The following is a 15,895-nucleotide window of genomic DNA, read 5'->3' as shown; positions in this document are numbered from 1 at the left end:
GTTCCCTTCACAGAATAAATAACAGGTCCCATGAGTGGTACTTGTTGATGGAGCCGGGAGCCTGCTTGCCCGGCTGTGTTTTTGCTTGGCGGCGACCGCGTTCAGTGGAGTCTGCGTTATTGTTCCGTTGCTGGACACTATTGTGTGAGGAAGTTTCCCAAAACAGATTAAAATAGCCATAGAAGTCGAGATACATTTTTACAGTACAATGGTGGAAACATAGAAACAATGACAGAGGAACTGCAAGATCCACGTACTGATGCCGTAACGTCACATTCAACAAAATGTCTAGATATTGAAAATTAGCATGCTCTAAATGCCTGATCATTTTTTAAGTATAAGACATTTTTTAGACATGAACTCTGGAAAATGTTCACAAAAATGGATATGGATATTTGCCTTTCACATTAGAAGAAAGCATTCTTCTCACATGGCCTGACTTGCACTCTGGACATTTTACAAGGAGGCTGGCATGAAAAGTCCTGGGAAATGTCTGGAGCAACTGATTTGGACATTTGCATTCTCACACAGAGCCACTCCCGAACATTTCAGGAAAATGTCCGAGCTTCAGTGTATAACTGAAAGCAGCCTGTACGTGTAGTTGCTTCCACGTTGTCATGTGAGCTCCATGCAGTTACTTTCACACACAGCGGTTAGATGGAGATCTCGGGTCTTGGTAGATTGCAGAGGGCTTATCTCTTCTCATTCTGGCCCCTGTAAGTGTGTGTGTGTATGTGTGTGTGTGTGTGTGTTTGTGTCCCCTGTTACACATTTGCTCACATTCGACTTATTGTTTTCGGCGGGGAAAAAAAGAAAGGAGCAAACCCCTTAAGGAACGATTATGTCTAAAGGAAAAGGGAGATTTCAAGCCTGTTGATAATGGCGCTGATAAGACTAACAGAGACTGCTATGGTTGGCCAAGATGGAGATAAACACACCAAACACACGGATGCACACAGCCACACAATGGCACATACACACACACCGAGACAAATACAAACAAAGAGCCCACACATTTGAACCATTCATTTATATCGACAACAGCAGAAGGACACACAGACACAAACACCACAACGCAGTCAGAAATTCCACAAGACCCTGCCAGACATGTGCTGCATCACACACACACATACACACACACACACACATGGTCCTGTGTATGCATATATTTCACTTCACTTAATTCATTTGACTTGATGACCCCCTGTCATAGGAAGGTATGCACACATGATAATGGCCTCATTTCCATGTAATCAACTCATATTTCAGGTTTCTTATCCACCCAGACTTGTCCTCCTGGGAGTTTTATAAATACTTCAGCAGTTATTAATGAGTCCTAAGTATGTGTGTGTGTGTGTGTGTGTGTGTGTGTGTGGGGGGGGGGGTTCTCTCCCCTGTCCCTCCTCCTAGTGGTCAGGTCACCGCTCTGCCCCATCCCTCTGATCCCACAGCTGGACAGGGCCGATGGGAAAAACTTCTCCTGGAGGCTTTGCGTTCCAGACGGGATTAAACATTTTCTCACCTCAGCCTTTACAGTATTTTTCCTTCGTTTGATCCAGTTCCCATCAGCGCAAACAGTAATAGGCTTTGATGAGCGGTCACGTTATTTGGCCGTATCAGATATCAGACATTGGTTGGCTCGACTACAAAAACTTGATCACATGTGAAGGGTCAGACCCTGTTAACGTTTGCCTGCTATGAATGGCGGGCTAATCTGAGTGGACTGATCTGGGTGAGAGGTTAGATGTGCATCGGCAGCTCCCTGCAAACTGTGGGCTGCAGTTCCCCGGGAAGTTTTATTAGAAGCGGTGATGTTTACAAAATAAAAGCATTAAAAAATCTTGTAAAACGGAGACCAGTCCATTAAGTCAGACACAAAATGTTCTCGTTATCAGAGGAGGGGGACTCCGTTCTGGGAGGCTAGCTGGATGTTATTCATCGTGTGGATGAATGAAACCAGAGATGTCAGGGTGAGACGGAGCGCAGAGATCGCTCACGGTGGAGTTCGGAGTAAGACACAGGGAATGTTCTTGATCTGCTGAGCTATTTGAACGATAATTAGACAAAATTGCTTCCCAATGTTGTCAGGCGGACCGAATCAGGATGCTGGATTTGGTCCTGTACCAATGTGCCCGCGCCCGTGATTGCACGTGTCCATTGAATTTACATGTACAGATGTGCATACCTTTCTGCTTTGTGTTGTGTTAGTGTTGACTGAAGCGTATGAAAATGTTTTTTTTCCACAACCAGATTCATGCACCACACAAACAACAAAAGGCAGAACACATGGAGCACTCACGATGATTGGGACACAGTGAGACAAGCAGCTTTTCTTCACTGTTTGTTATTTTGTGCCTTCAAAGGAACCAGCTCCAGTCTTTGGTTTGGCTCATTGCTGCAGCTCGGACAGAATGCGTGTTTGTCTTCAGATGTGTGTATCTGCACAGACAAGTATTTGCATTCTTACACATATGTGTCATATGTGTGAGCAGCAGAGTCAGTAGGGCAGCGTCTGAGAAAACACGTGTACATTTTCTCTATGTAAGCACACTTGCATACATTGCTGAACTTGGCAGTTGTATGGCTTTTCAATGTTATTGGGTTAACCAAGTGGGAGTGAGGGGACATGCAAGGAGAGAATAGAAGACAGACAGACAGGAAGACCCAATGTGAGCGGAGAGAAATAAAGAAAGATGGATGAACGGGTGGAGCCGCCGTGAGCTCCGACCTGCACTCTGTATGCTCAGGTTGACCTACTTTACTCTTCCTCTCCGTCTTCCTCTCTCTCTGGCTCTTTCTGCGTCTCCCGCCTCTATGATTCCCTTTCATGTAACACGAGGAACCAATAAGGGCAATAAGTCTGGAGAAGGCTTCCCACCAGACACCACCGCTGTTTCCTATCTTTCCATCGCACTCTGTCCTTCAGAGCTGAACAGGTTGCTCTACCTTCTCCTCAGCTCACTGTCACTGCCTTGGCCAGTCAACCGTGCACTTCATCTTTCATCTCCGCTGACACATCAATCCCCTTTTCTTTTTCTTTTTTAATGAAGGTTTCATTAAGTTTGGCGCCACTGCAGAGAACTTAATAAGGGTTTGTCCCACAAGGGAAGCCATCATTAGGCTCCATGTGATTGAACGGACGAACATCGTACTGCAGAAATGATTACAGCATGAGGTCATTGTGTCTGATTTGTGAAGTGCATTTAACGAGATTATGCCACAGTTTCACTGGGAGGGGGGGGGGGGGGGGGGCAGCGAGGAGGCCAGGTGATCGCTGAGGCCAGGAACATTCTGTTCTCGTTTTGCTCTAACATAAAGTTGTTTGCTTGCAACATCCGTTCGAATGAGTGAAAGTATTTACTAACCTTTATGTTCACTCATCCTTTCCCTGAAGGTACAGGAAATGTTTATAGGTAGGACTTGTGCAGTGCTCAGTCTGAATGTGCATTTTGGGATGGGCAGTTTGCTTTGCCTGTGGTTGAGGCATTCTTTCCGAAAACTGTTAAAGTGACCTACAGTCATTGAGCCGCCTCAGTCCGGAGAACCCTGAAGCTGCTGCACAAAGAGCTGTTCACCTGTTTCTTCAAAGATCAGTGACGCTCGACTCCCTAACTAAAGTATCAGTTGTTCTTGCTTTTGTCGTGATCGTTGTCATGAAGGTCATTACGCCACGTCAACAAGTCCCAGCCACTGCTGCTTTAAAGCACTGGTCACCTGTTCAAATTTGATCAGTATTGAACATTTGCATGTCCAAATCGACTAAATTCCTTTGGCCCTTAATGGTACACACGTACATTGTTGAGGCGAAAAGATGGTCTATTCTCAAGATATAGGTTTCCTAATGCAGACGGACAGACTGGAATAAGAAGCAAGATATATTGTGTTCAGGAGTTTGGTTGTTGTGTGTTTTTGCAAAGTTACGCAAAACTGTGTGACCCCGAAGAAGAACAACAGATGCGCTAAAACGTCACACTCATGTCTAGAGTGAATGATTGTCATGAGGTGCTTATACTGTCATATCGATGGAAACAGACACCTCCACTGTTCAGTCACCATCAACTCCTAGTTAAAGCCGTGGAATGTACTTCAGTGTGTAAGTCCAACGGGCTGACTTATTATCACAGAGATTTAATACATAGCAGTCATTCCAATCCTATTGCGAAATTCCTGCTGAATGCACCAGCGTGGATGTGCTGCTCAGTTTAATCTGAGCAGTTTAATAGGATAATGTCTGCCCTCTCGTGCTCCTACACGCTGCTACCAACTCTCATATTGTTCCTCTTAGGTCCTGGTAAAAACCTGCTACTTGTAAATGCTCCTCTTTGGAAGCATATTGCAGCGCTAAAGACTAAACGCTTGAAGCAATTAAACTGTGAGAATGTGTTTAAAGGTCCAGTGAGTCATCTCTCTAAAATCATCCTGTAATGTGGAGCCAATCTTTTTTTTTTTTATCGCTCGGTCATTTAGTTAAATATCACAGAAAATATGGCTTGTGCCCAAAGAGGCAATTTCTCATTTATGCACTTTCTCTGGTTTCATTTAGTGTGTGCGCCAGATGTGTTCTAGGAAATGAATCACCGTTTCATCATTTGATGCCTGGCATGGTAAAACAGTCATCAGCTAACAAAGGATACGTGCCTCTCTCCTACCACAGACTACCGGACCGGGCCATGTTTCACCCAGGTGAACAACCAGATGTGTCAGGGCCAGCTCAGTGGAATCGTCTGCACCAAAACCCTCTGCTGTGCCACCATTGGCCGAGCCTGGGGACACCCCTGCGAGCAGTGTCCCGCCCAGCCACACCCCTGCAGACGAGGCTTCATCCCCAACATCCGCACCGGAGCATGTCAAGGTCAAAACTCTCTCTCTCTCTCTTTCCTATGCACACACCTGAATAGTGATGAAAGGGGTCACCGATACTCACACACACACACACACACACACACACACACACACACACACACACACACACACACAGCACTGTAACCATTCATTTATCCATCATCATCTGAGCGGCAGATCCTACCCATAACATCCTTGAACTAGTGTTAACACCATGCAGGGTGTTTACTTCTAGCAGGAGGCCGGATACTAACTTGTAATTTCCTGTTAATGTCCTCTGCAGATGAAGCTGTGCACATGTGTCTCTCTCTGCTGACAAAACAGTAAATAGATTCATGTGTCAGTGTCAGTTACTGTGTCTGTTAGATCTGTAGAGAGGAGTTTAGCCTCGTACTGTGTAAAGCAGACATGTAGCCAACACGATCGATTCTGTTAGTGAGATATGGTTGGATATCGTCTTGATTCTTTCAAATACCGATGCACAATCAATACTTTTAAAACAGTATAGGTGACTAAACGGTGCCAGAACCGATACTTTTTGCTCAAAAACAATCGTCCGTGATTAGAATGTTTTTGTTTGTTTCTAAGGCAGATTTGAAATTTTAACATATTAACTGTTAAGATATTAAAAGCAAATAAAACCTAACCTTACAACAATCATTTAAGCACTAACAGTTTCAGTTTCAAAATACTACAAACTCGTTGTGAATTGTCCCCCCCCCCTCCTGGGCCAGTGACGCCTATACTACCGGCCAAGGGGCTCGACAAGGGGTCATGTCAAACAGAGCATTCATCTACATGTAGCACGTACGTCGCCATGTGCTTAATTCAAAGATTTGCTTCTGTGCCAGCGTCGGAATAATTAGGGCCCGAGCACCGAATTGTGAGAGGCCCTATTGAAATTGTGATTTTAGTTGAAATACAGCCAGACTTTCTTAAATCTGTGATGTGATCCGGTAGGTGTCGGATGTCAGTACCCAACCATATGCGACTAATAAACGGAATCAGGACTGATTCGAACAGATTTGATTTCCGTTCTTTCCCAGGATTTCATGGTTGTTTTAAGTGCACTCTGACACCTTTACACTAGACAAGCAGGACTGTAAAATCATGTGCGTCATGCTCTCTGCAGCTCTGCAGTAACATCAGCAAGCGCAAATTCACTTATTTCTCTGATCATTCTCTTTGGCTTGAAGACTGCAAACTTCAAACATAAAGCTGCCTTAAGATCTGGGGACGTGGAGGTTTTAAAATTGTTTACAAAGAGCAGATGGCCGAATTAAACATTGCGTTATCTAATTGAGTTACAGTATGGGAAGAGTACTATCCACTATGTTTATGGCCTCACTCAAATGAGGATATCTCTATCTCTGGTGAATTAAACTAAGCTAAGTCCTCCACCTCTCTGAAAGTGTTATTCTAAATAGCAGGAGCACCCCTAAGAAGCATCTGCAGTATATTAGACACACAATCCACCCACACCACTCATCATTCTTTACTGAACAGATTCACTAGACATAACATAAGCAGCTCAGGCTGAGGGAGCAAGTCAAATATGAACTGAGATTCACCTTTTTTCATTAACATTCCTGCTGCTGGTGTCTCTCTCCACATACCTTTCTAATAACCTCTGGCTCTGACCAGACTAAGCATAAGTCTACATCAATATACAGTGTGACACATGTGGCCCGTCCAGCCAGGCTCCATGTTGCCTCCATCCCAGCTCCTCTGAGTTGGACACACCCAGCAGCATCCGAGGCACAGTGTGATGGTATGAAGTATTTATATTGTAGCAGCTGGCGTCCCTTAGACAGCATCAGACCTGAGGAAGATAACTTTGTGTATTTATTCTGTGAACTCTGGGATTATAGCATCCTCAAGTGTTATTTACAAACACATAATCATAAATTTCAGTGTAAACTTTATTTCCAAACCTATTTTCATGAGTGTAAGGACAGTAAGCTTTTCATGTTTACAGTGAGTAGGTACAAAGTGCAGGATCCAAGTGTCACGTCCCATTTGTCCAACGTTTCAAGTATAAAACCGAATGAATTGAAACTAAACAGGCATTCTAAAACCTGGGTGTAACGTATATAATCCAATTACAATGTGCTTTCGTGGTTGAAACTGGGTAAAAACATCTCGCGACGAAGGCGAATAAGATTGAGGAGTAGTTATAAAACCATAAAAAGATTACTTAAACAATAACAATGACATAATGAAGAGACAAAGCATGTAAGTAATAAATTGTGAAATACAATTAATCATTCAAGCAGTGGTTTAAAACATTACAATGAGCTTTGTCTGCTATTTGAAGTTCCACCACTCACTCTATTCTTTATTTTTTGTTTGAAGGAAACATAAAGAGTTGTGTATTCTGAAGGCAAGTTAATAAATTACAATCGGATCTGGAAAATAAACTGTGTGTGCCAATGATTACTGATATACAAACATCTGGTCCAAACACGTGTTAGCACATTTTCCATAGTACAAAACGGAAATACATGTAGGATCTGCCGCTGGTTGTATTCAACTCCACTACCTCCTTTTCTCTTGGATGTAGCTACTGCCCGGCTGCTCATTTGTGAGAGGTATCCCAGTGTGAGACCAGACATCACTCATCCCTCTGTTACTCACATTCCTCCTCTCTGACTCTCTCACTGTTTTCCTGTGTTTTCTTCTCTCTATGAATCCCTGTCTTTTCTGCTTTTCCCATATCTCTCTCTCTCTCTGTCTCTCTCTCTCAATCACACACTAACAAACACAAACACACACACACACACACACACACACACACACACACACGCACACACCAAAGGCACCTAGTCGCCAGAGAGCCTAGAGCAGCATCTTACTGGCAGTAGTACAAAGCGCACATGACCATGAATCCAAATGTAAGGATTTCACTCCAGGCTCCACTCAGGATGTTGGCCAGTTGTTTTCTCTCTCACTCTCTCATTCTCGCATTCTCTCTCTCTCTCTCCCTTTGGCATAAAGAGTTCCTCAGCCCTTTCCTTAGTACAACGATTAAAGATTGAAAGATGATTATGAACAGGTTGTTTATACAGTGCATGTGTGTGCATGTGTGTGTGTATGTGCGCATGCAGGTGTGTAAAGGAGTTCTTGTGTTCTTAGAGCATAGCTCTCAGATTCACAATGTGTGGATCCTGCTCAGTGGCTGATGCAGCAGGGAATATAAATCTGCAGTGAGTTTGACAGGATCAGAGAGACAGTTTTTTCTAGGAGCCCGCCTCTCTGTCATATCCCCTGATTCTGGAAAAAGTGACTCACTCTTTGAATGCTGGGAAAAAAGCGTACATTTAAAAAGTCATTTCCTGTTCAAACAAGAATCAAAGTGGGTCTTTCTGGAAGTGTTCTTAGACATCACAGTGGGTTCCAAGTTTGTTCTTGTCAAACTTTGCACAAAAACATGTCTGGGAATGAAGATCAGTGTTTTAGCAAGAGGATAAGAGCCAGAAACACGCTCACAAATGTTCTTTGAACCATAATTAAATCGTAGTATCATTTTGTTCTTACCTGATTTTGTCGTTTCTCATCCATTTCTCTTCATTTCCATTTCTCTCAGATGTGGATGAGTGTCAGGCTGTGCCGGGTCTGTGCGCCGGAGGCACCTGCATCAACACCGTGGGATCATATGAATGTAAATGTCCTGCCGGTCACCGCCAGAGTGAAACCAGCCACAAGTGTGAAGGTGAGTCGGATCAAAACAACAGGAGTCGACCGAAAGGGCCTCAAGATATAACATTTATAGAAAAGACAAATACAGTAAAGAGCATAGAGGAGCATTTAAAAATAAATAGCTGAAGTAGAACGCATAGAAAATAAAAACAAAAATGACTTTGAAAACTACATGAACTCCATTTGCCTGCACTGAGCTTGAGGTTGTGAACTCGTTGCCCTTCAAATAAGATTTTGTTGGTTTGATAGCGACCGTCATGTAGCGTGCACTTGGTGACAACTGTGGGTTTCCTTTGATCAGTTGACAAATCTCTGAGGGCTGACGACATGTTCATAGTGGAAGAAGTCTGAACATGTGCACACACTCACACTCTCACACCCGCACACCCACCCACACACACACACACGCACAGTGAAGTGGATTCACGTTACAATGTGTTGATTGGATGGAATTCAAACAATGCCCAGGCTAAACAGTGTGAGGGTTCGCCAGGCAGGGTTTGTGTCTCTTGGACTGAAGCCGATGTGTTCTCAGTCTTCAGGGAGGATTACAGAAAGCTCTCGAAACTGTTGCGCCAGTGATCGTTGCGTATCAGCGCATTAATCTCCATCCGAGTTTCCCTTTTATTAATCTGTAATATGGCGAAAGAGCTGTACCAGCTACAGGAAAAAAAAATACAACTATTACTCGCTGGAAAACTGGCAATCCCCACCTTCAAGATTGACGAGAAGCAATCACCGTAAAACTCACCCAAAAGTGATTTATGTCTCTGTGAATGCAGGAGGAAACAGACAGGCTGACTTAACTAATTCACCAGTCCCCGTCTCAGTTGTGGTTTTGGGCGAACGCCACTTCAGTTAAGGTATTACTGTAAGGAGAGAGTGAGCGCTTCCAGAGATGCTGGGCAAAGCTAATAGAAACTTTGGGTGTGGAGGTTGCAGCCACATTCCAGCTGGTTTATATTCGCGCCACTCAAGGACACTGAGACAAAGAAACACAGGTTAGGATTAGCATGGGATGGAGAGGATTAGGACTTTCTCAGGATTCCAAAGTCCTGTAAACTCGCTACCCTCTCACTGATCGCCAATTTTTTTCAAGTTACATTATTCCTGCTTTCCATCAGTCTATATACAGTGTTACATTTATTTTATTCAGCAAATGTAATCTGGGTCATAACAGATCTAGTGCTGTAACTAATTATTGTTTCCATTTAAAAAAAAAAAAAACATCTTCCATCACATAGTTTGAATTTAGTTAATCTGTAAAAAGAAGAAGAATTTGCTCAGGTCGAAATTTACAATGTTTAAAACTGGAAAACAAACGGATGCTCTGGGAGAACAGTGACGAGTTTGAAAATGGAAAACTCAAATACAAAATAAGGTTTGCCCGGATTTGAATCTTTTTTATATCCAGCTTCCAAAGTCAGAGTTTCGGAACATGACATCATATTTATCCAATAAATTACGTGAATCTTTTGCATTGATGAGTTTATTTATTCAGCAAACAGGAAATCCTTTCCAGTTGTTTTGGTTGAAAAACGAACCCTCATTTCAGTTCCAGTACTGATTTGATTATTCTTATGGTTTATGGAGCTATTTTCCCATTTGACCCACGCGGAGCGAGAAGAGAAAGAGTTCAGTGTTTGTGAAGCTCATAAAACAAAACAACGGCTGTGACGTGTGTGTGAAGTCATGGACCTGCAAGAAAACACACGTTGAGTGAAATCTGTTAAACAATCAGCGCAGCTCCTCCGGGGGAAGGCTTTTATTGAAATGCCCTTTCAGCTAATGCGGCCTCACTGGGCGCTTTCACAGTGAAATGAGTGAGGGTTTGGAGCAGTTAAGATAAAGTGCAGTTAGGATGTCATGGGCGTCTGAATGTTCTCGGGGCAAAAACAAGGCACCTGGTTTAATGGGCGGCTTTTAGCTCAGACTGCGTTCAACAGTCTCCTCCGCCTCTTTCTGCCTTTCTGTGCTTCTCCTTCCATTTTCCTTCCATAAATACAGTCCTCTGGCTGAAAAACAGCTGTTTGTGCCGAACAAAGAATCACTTACAGCAACCGGGAGACTTTCTCATTACAGACCTCCCTGTCGCTCCGACACTCACAGATTCTCACGCACAGAAAGTTCCACACATCAGAGTTTAGATTAAACGGAAAAATTGCAACGTTTTTTATTTATATATATATATATATATATACATACTGGAGAGTGTTGCAGATGTTTGGACACATTGCAGATTTGATGGCTCCATCACAGACATTTATCCAGGTGACACACATTTCCCTTCGCACACACACGCTCAGTCCGGCAGCGGTGTGTGTGTGTGTGCACAGCGTAACGTCTGGCGTGCCGTTGTCGGTGCTGACTCAAGGTTTATTTGGCGGGGCTTTAACAGCTTTACCTAGGCCTTCTGCCACTGCTGTCAGACACAAGTCAGCAGGGGAAGCACAGCCACTCAGCTTCCAACACACACACACACACACACACACATATACACACACACACACACACACACACACACACACACATCAACAGTCAGATGCAGGCACGTATACACAGAACAACTCACAAGGGTTTAAGTTACTGCTAAAAGGACTCACACTAACACGCCCTTCGTTTTTCCAGCTGCGAAATGCAAAGGGCACACATGCACACACACACACACACACACACACACACCCACGTCTGCACTTATTCTGTTATTATGCCCCACAGTGGTGCAGTAATTACGTATACGTATAAATAAGTGTCACATCATAAAACCCCAATACCTTCTGGAACTTCACTTTGGGTTTCCCCCCGTCATGGAGCAACGAGGCGCCCGCTCCCTGAATAATAGAACTTAATACCGTCATAAAGTGCACCACACCATGTGGGCCCTGCCAAGTGCCCAGGTACTCTCACATAGAGTCCGACCGTGGCTCGTTTAAATCAGGTCAGCTTTATTCACAGTGTGTTGTTCCCATAGATTCTATGATTGGGGATTTTGATATTACAAACACAAGTTGCACATTTATTTAATCTCAGCTTTCATTCAGTAGATTTAAGAATTCTTTGCTCTCTTTTTTCTTTTATTTCAATAACACTGATTATTGTCACCTTATAACCTTTTCTCTAATTTTCCTAATGCCAGTTATTAGTTTGGGTTTCGTTTGAAATGTTCACTACAAAAAAGAAAGAGTTGGGAAAGTTCAATTTTTTTGATCATGAGGCCAACTCAAACGCAGCTCCAACTAAAAGCTGTGCCAGGTAATTATCCTTTGTTCAGATAATTTATCTTTCTAAAACTTATAATTTTGACTTGGCTATACTTAGAATTCCACACAACAAAAGTTGTATTGCTGTAAACATTTGTCCCGCTGCCATCCTGTTTCTGTAAAACCCCTGCAAATCTGCTGGTGGACCCTGTTCTAAACCTGGCCTGACTTTAACAGGGACACACTCTGGTCTGAACTTCAACTAGACCCTATTGAGGACAACTTTACACAAGAAACCTAAAGTTAGTTGAGGCAAATGCAATGTTAAGTTTCTAATGCAGATTCATATTTGTTGCCCTGTTTGTTCATACACCAAAGTTTTTACGGCATTTAGATAAATAATTGTTGACATGCTTCCCTCATTAGTTTACACGTTAAGAGGCTTTCTGTTGTTTACACGTCTCATCTCACAAGCTGAATCCACTCGCTGAACCCAATTCCAGTAATTCCATTATTGGAATGTTAGTCCATTTAGTTTGATTAATCTCCCCGAAAGGAGAAACCGTTGCTCCAGTGAAAAATACTTTTACCCCAGGACGCTACTGCTTTTTTCCAAACAAAGAAGATCTGAACATTGGAACACGTTTGAGTGGCTTCAGGTGTAAGAACTCGACAGATGTGATAAACGTTGCATCTGACCTGACCGTGTGTTTCAGATATTGATGAATGCGCCACCATCCCCGGTGTGTGCGATGGCGGAGAGTGCACCAACACCGCCGGTAGCTACGTCTGCACCTGTCCACGAGGCTACATCTCCAGCACAGACGGTTCCAGATGTGTGGGTGAGTCTCGCACACATTACCAGCATTCCACTCTCTCATTGGTGAATTTCCCTCACCCCCCTGGCTAGCTCAACGCCTCACATCTGGTCAGCAACGTCCCTCCCTCCCTCCCGCCATCACAGCTTCCTGTGACTGGAGTTCTGATGAGTCAAGCTGGCCCACAGACCCGTGGTCACCATGTGCAGACAAACACACTTGCACGCACTGTTTGGCCTTGACAGCATTAATTTACTCTAATGCTAGCGTTGCTGTGACTCATTCACACACACACATGCGCTGACACACATACCTAGCTGACATGTCCCATGAAACACTACCAGGTGTTAATGTATTCCTGAGATGCTGAGCCCTCGTGGCAGTCAAACACAACCAGGTGTTTATATATTATTTCAAGATTTGGCCCAAGAGTCGGACGGATCAGGGTCTTTCTGTTTCATCCCCTCAGCATCAGAGGCCCAGTCTGGTTTTCTCATGTTTTACTGCACATTATATTTAGGTTTCTTTCTCTATTTAACACAGCCCCCTCCCTGGTCCTCTGCAGAAAATAACAAGCTGCTCTTTTTTTCGTTTCGGAGAAAGGGCAAGAGGAAATGGGTTGAGGATGAGAAAATTCCCAGTTACCCAATCCCAGACTCACATGTGCACACTCATACATAAGGCTGATGTCGAGCTATAGCCTCAAGCATTTTAACATTGTAGGTAGAACGCATATGGTGATCGGAGGGGAAGACACAACACAAAAGATGGCAAAAATGGCGTCCTGGTCGCATGTACATGCCCACGGTTCCATTCATACTCAAATGAGGATTCGCTCCGGCCCGGCGTTCCGTGCGTGCTTACCTGACCCCACATTCCCTTCCAGTAGGTGGATTTATCACCTGGAGCATGTGTTCAGTCTGCTCAGTCTCAAATCTTGAACCATGTGTCCCCTATAGCAGACAGGGAGAGAAGATGACATTTACATTAAGAGGACCACAGTGGAAACCAAGTGGACTGGCAGATGTGGAAAAAGTGAATTTGAAGTACGGTTCTAGTTCTTCTAAATGAGGGGAATATATGTGTTTATAGATAGCTAAAAAGAAAACGGCATTCCACGAGCCACAAAATTGGAAGCACTGCATTATTGTATGCTGAAGCAATAAGAGTTTCTTTCATCAGAAACTCAAAACGTGAAAAATATATATGAACGTGCTCAAAGCCTGTTCCCATATACTTTGGCCATGTAAGTCCACATGCTGGTACTGGATGAGGAGAAGCAAAGGGTGTGAGAGCAGTGAAAGAAAGAATGAAAAGATCAAAAAGAAGGAAGTGGTGGTGACGGAAGAGGAAAACAATTCAAATTATTTGTATGTTTTTTTATCTCACACCAAAGCAGGGGAGCATTGGAGTAAAAGGATTATCAGAAATAAATGGTGTCATACAAACGCTGGCAGCCTGGTGTTAGTGTTTTAGTGTTTGTGTGTTTGTGTGTGTGTGTTTGTGTGTGTGTGTGTGTGTTGTAGAACGTGAACCCCACATTGAAGCTGTGTGGTTCACCAAAACCCAGGGGTTCTCCATCTGTCGGACTTTATGCGTGTCCATAGTTTTCTTCTTTCTCACTCAACGGCCATCCCCTTTCTTCTCCCCCCCCGAAGTCATATATCACTCTTTCTTTGTTTCTCTCTCTGTTTTCCTTCTGTAGTAAAGCATTGATCACACCAGAGCTCATTCCTCCAGCGACCTGCTCAGTGATTTACATTAGGAGAGTCTCCCTGTTTTCTCTGGAGTTCTCTAGCTGAGTTTGGATGATTTCCCTTGTTCCGTCTACCCTGGCTTTTGTTTTCTTTTCTTTTTTTCCAAACTTTTTATCTCTAAAAACGAAGCATTCTCACTCTCTCATCCTCCTTATCTATCTCCCTGTTTCCTCTTGGCCTCTTTTTTCCTCCTCCAAGTCTCTGACATCTGGATCCTGCACCTCGCTCCCTCTGGTTTGCTCCTCTTCAGCCTGCTGAAGGGAAAGAGGGAAAAAGAGAGAGAGCAAATAAAACAGGTGCCAGACACAACCCCCATATATCCTTCCCTCTGCCTCCGTCCCGCTTCCAAAATGGACGAGATTGGACAGAGACAGCGGCAGAGATAAGAAAAATCCAAACAAAACCAGACTAGATTGGACCCGGTCCAGGAAAACCTTTTCGATTAGTCCCGACCGGGGATTCAAAGTCACATCTAAGCACATAACTGGATCTGGAACATGAGACATGAGGAACTCTGCTTGTTTCCTGATTCACTGTGATGAAATTTCCCAAAGTCTTTGTGTGTTTGTGGTCAGAACATGAAGTGAGTGAAAGAGAGTGAAGTGTTTGTTCATATAGGCTGAGTTCTTCTTCTTCTTGGCCTGCCCACAGGTTTAAGATGTGGGATGTATTTTTCTGGTTCAGGAGCTGGACTCTGCGCCTCTAGGTGTTGCGCCCTGTGTTTTGTGGGATGTGCTGTACAGTGTTGTAGCGATCCAGTGGGAGCTGGTTGTTGTTGTGTGTGAGTGTGTTTGTGTGTGTGTGTGGGGGGGGGGGGGGGGGGGGGGGGGGGGGCTGACAGTAATCAGAGCCTAATGTCCTGTCACACGGTGGAGGCTCGGAAAATAATACAGAGGAGCCGTCCAGTCAGTCAGTCTGTGAAAACACCTCGCCAAATGAAAGCATATGCTTCTTGGGCAACGGAGGAGCACTAGCGAGTAAACCCGAGGTCTGGATCCAATTTAAGTCATCATCGTCCTCATCAGCAAAGCTCCACCCACCCCCTCAGCCCCGTTCTCCTGCACCACCACCACCACCACCGTGACTCCAGCTCGCTCATTCCTGTGGGATGTTTTTGGGTTGAGTCTCTTTGTATTCGTGTGTATTTATCCGAGTATGTATTTGTATAAGCGGGTGTTTATGTGTGTGTGTACAGGTAGACGTGTGTGTGTGTGTGTGTGTGTGTGTGTGTGTGTGTGTGTGTGTGTGTGTGTTTGTGTGTACTGTACCTTGTGCTCCCAGACACAGCGGCCTCATGTTCTGTCTAATTGGCAAGAATTGCTCCACATGGAGCTAATTAATTCCAGACTGCCGGCTCATTAGTGACTTAATCGACTTGTGCCCCTCCCTCCACACCCCCCCCCCCGCCTTGCACCTCGCTTCACTCTGCTTTGCCTCTTTTTTTTTTCCTGTAGGAGCATTTTCACATATGTTGTCCACTTCTCTGAAATAACACACGTGTGTTCTCTATCTCTTTCCCTCTCTCAGTCGTCTTTTTCTTCCTCTTTCTTGGTATGGTTCCGAAATACCCAGAACCCCC

At 44.1% G+C, this 15,895-nt stretch overlaps 1 protein-coding gene across 1 annotated transcript in view; it reads left to right on the top strand.

The window, feature by feature from the left end:
- fbn2b (fibrillin 2b) overlaps nucleotides 1-15,895 on the top strand; it is a 66,158-nt gene that overhangs the window by 22,826 nt on the left and 27,437 nt on the right. Inside the window, exons 7-9 of the mRNA XM_062395904.1 lie at nucleotides 4,655-4,852; nucleotides 8,429-8,554; nucleotides 12,458-12,583. Of these exons, the coding sequence (XP_062251888.1) occupies nucleotides 4,655-4,852; nucleotides 8,429-8,554; nucleotides 12,458-12,583 (450 nt within the window). The remainder of the gene's footprint in view (nucleotides 1-4,654; nucleotides 4,853-8,428; nucleotides 8,555-12,457; nucleotides 12,584-15,895) is intronic.

Source organism: Platichthys flesus, chromosome 9, assembly GCF_949316205.1.
Source record: "Platichthys flesus chromosome 9, fPlaFle2.1, whole genome shotgun sequence".
Classification (NCBI taxonomy): domain Eukaryota; kingdom Metazoa; phylum Chordata; class Actinopteri; order Pleuronectiformes; family Pleuronectidae; genus Platichthys; species Platichthys flesus.
Note: the sequence above shows the minus strand (reverse complement) of the source record. Positions and strands in the feature narration are given on the sequence as shown.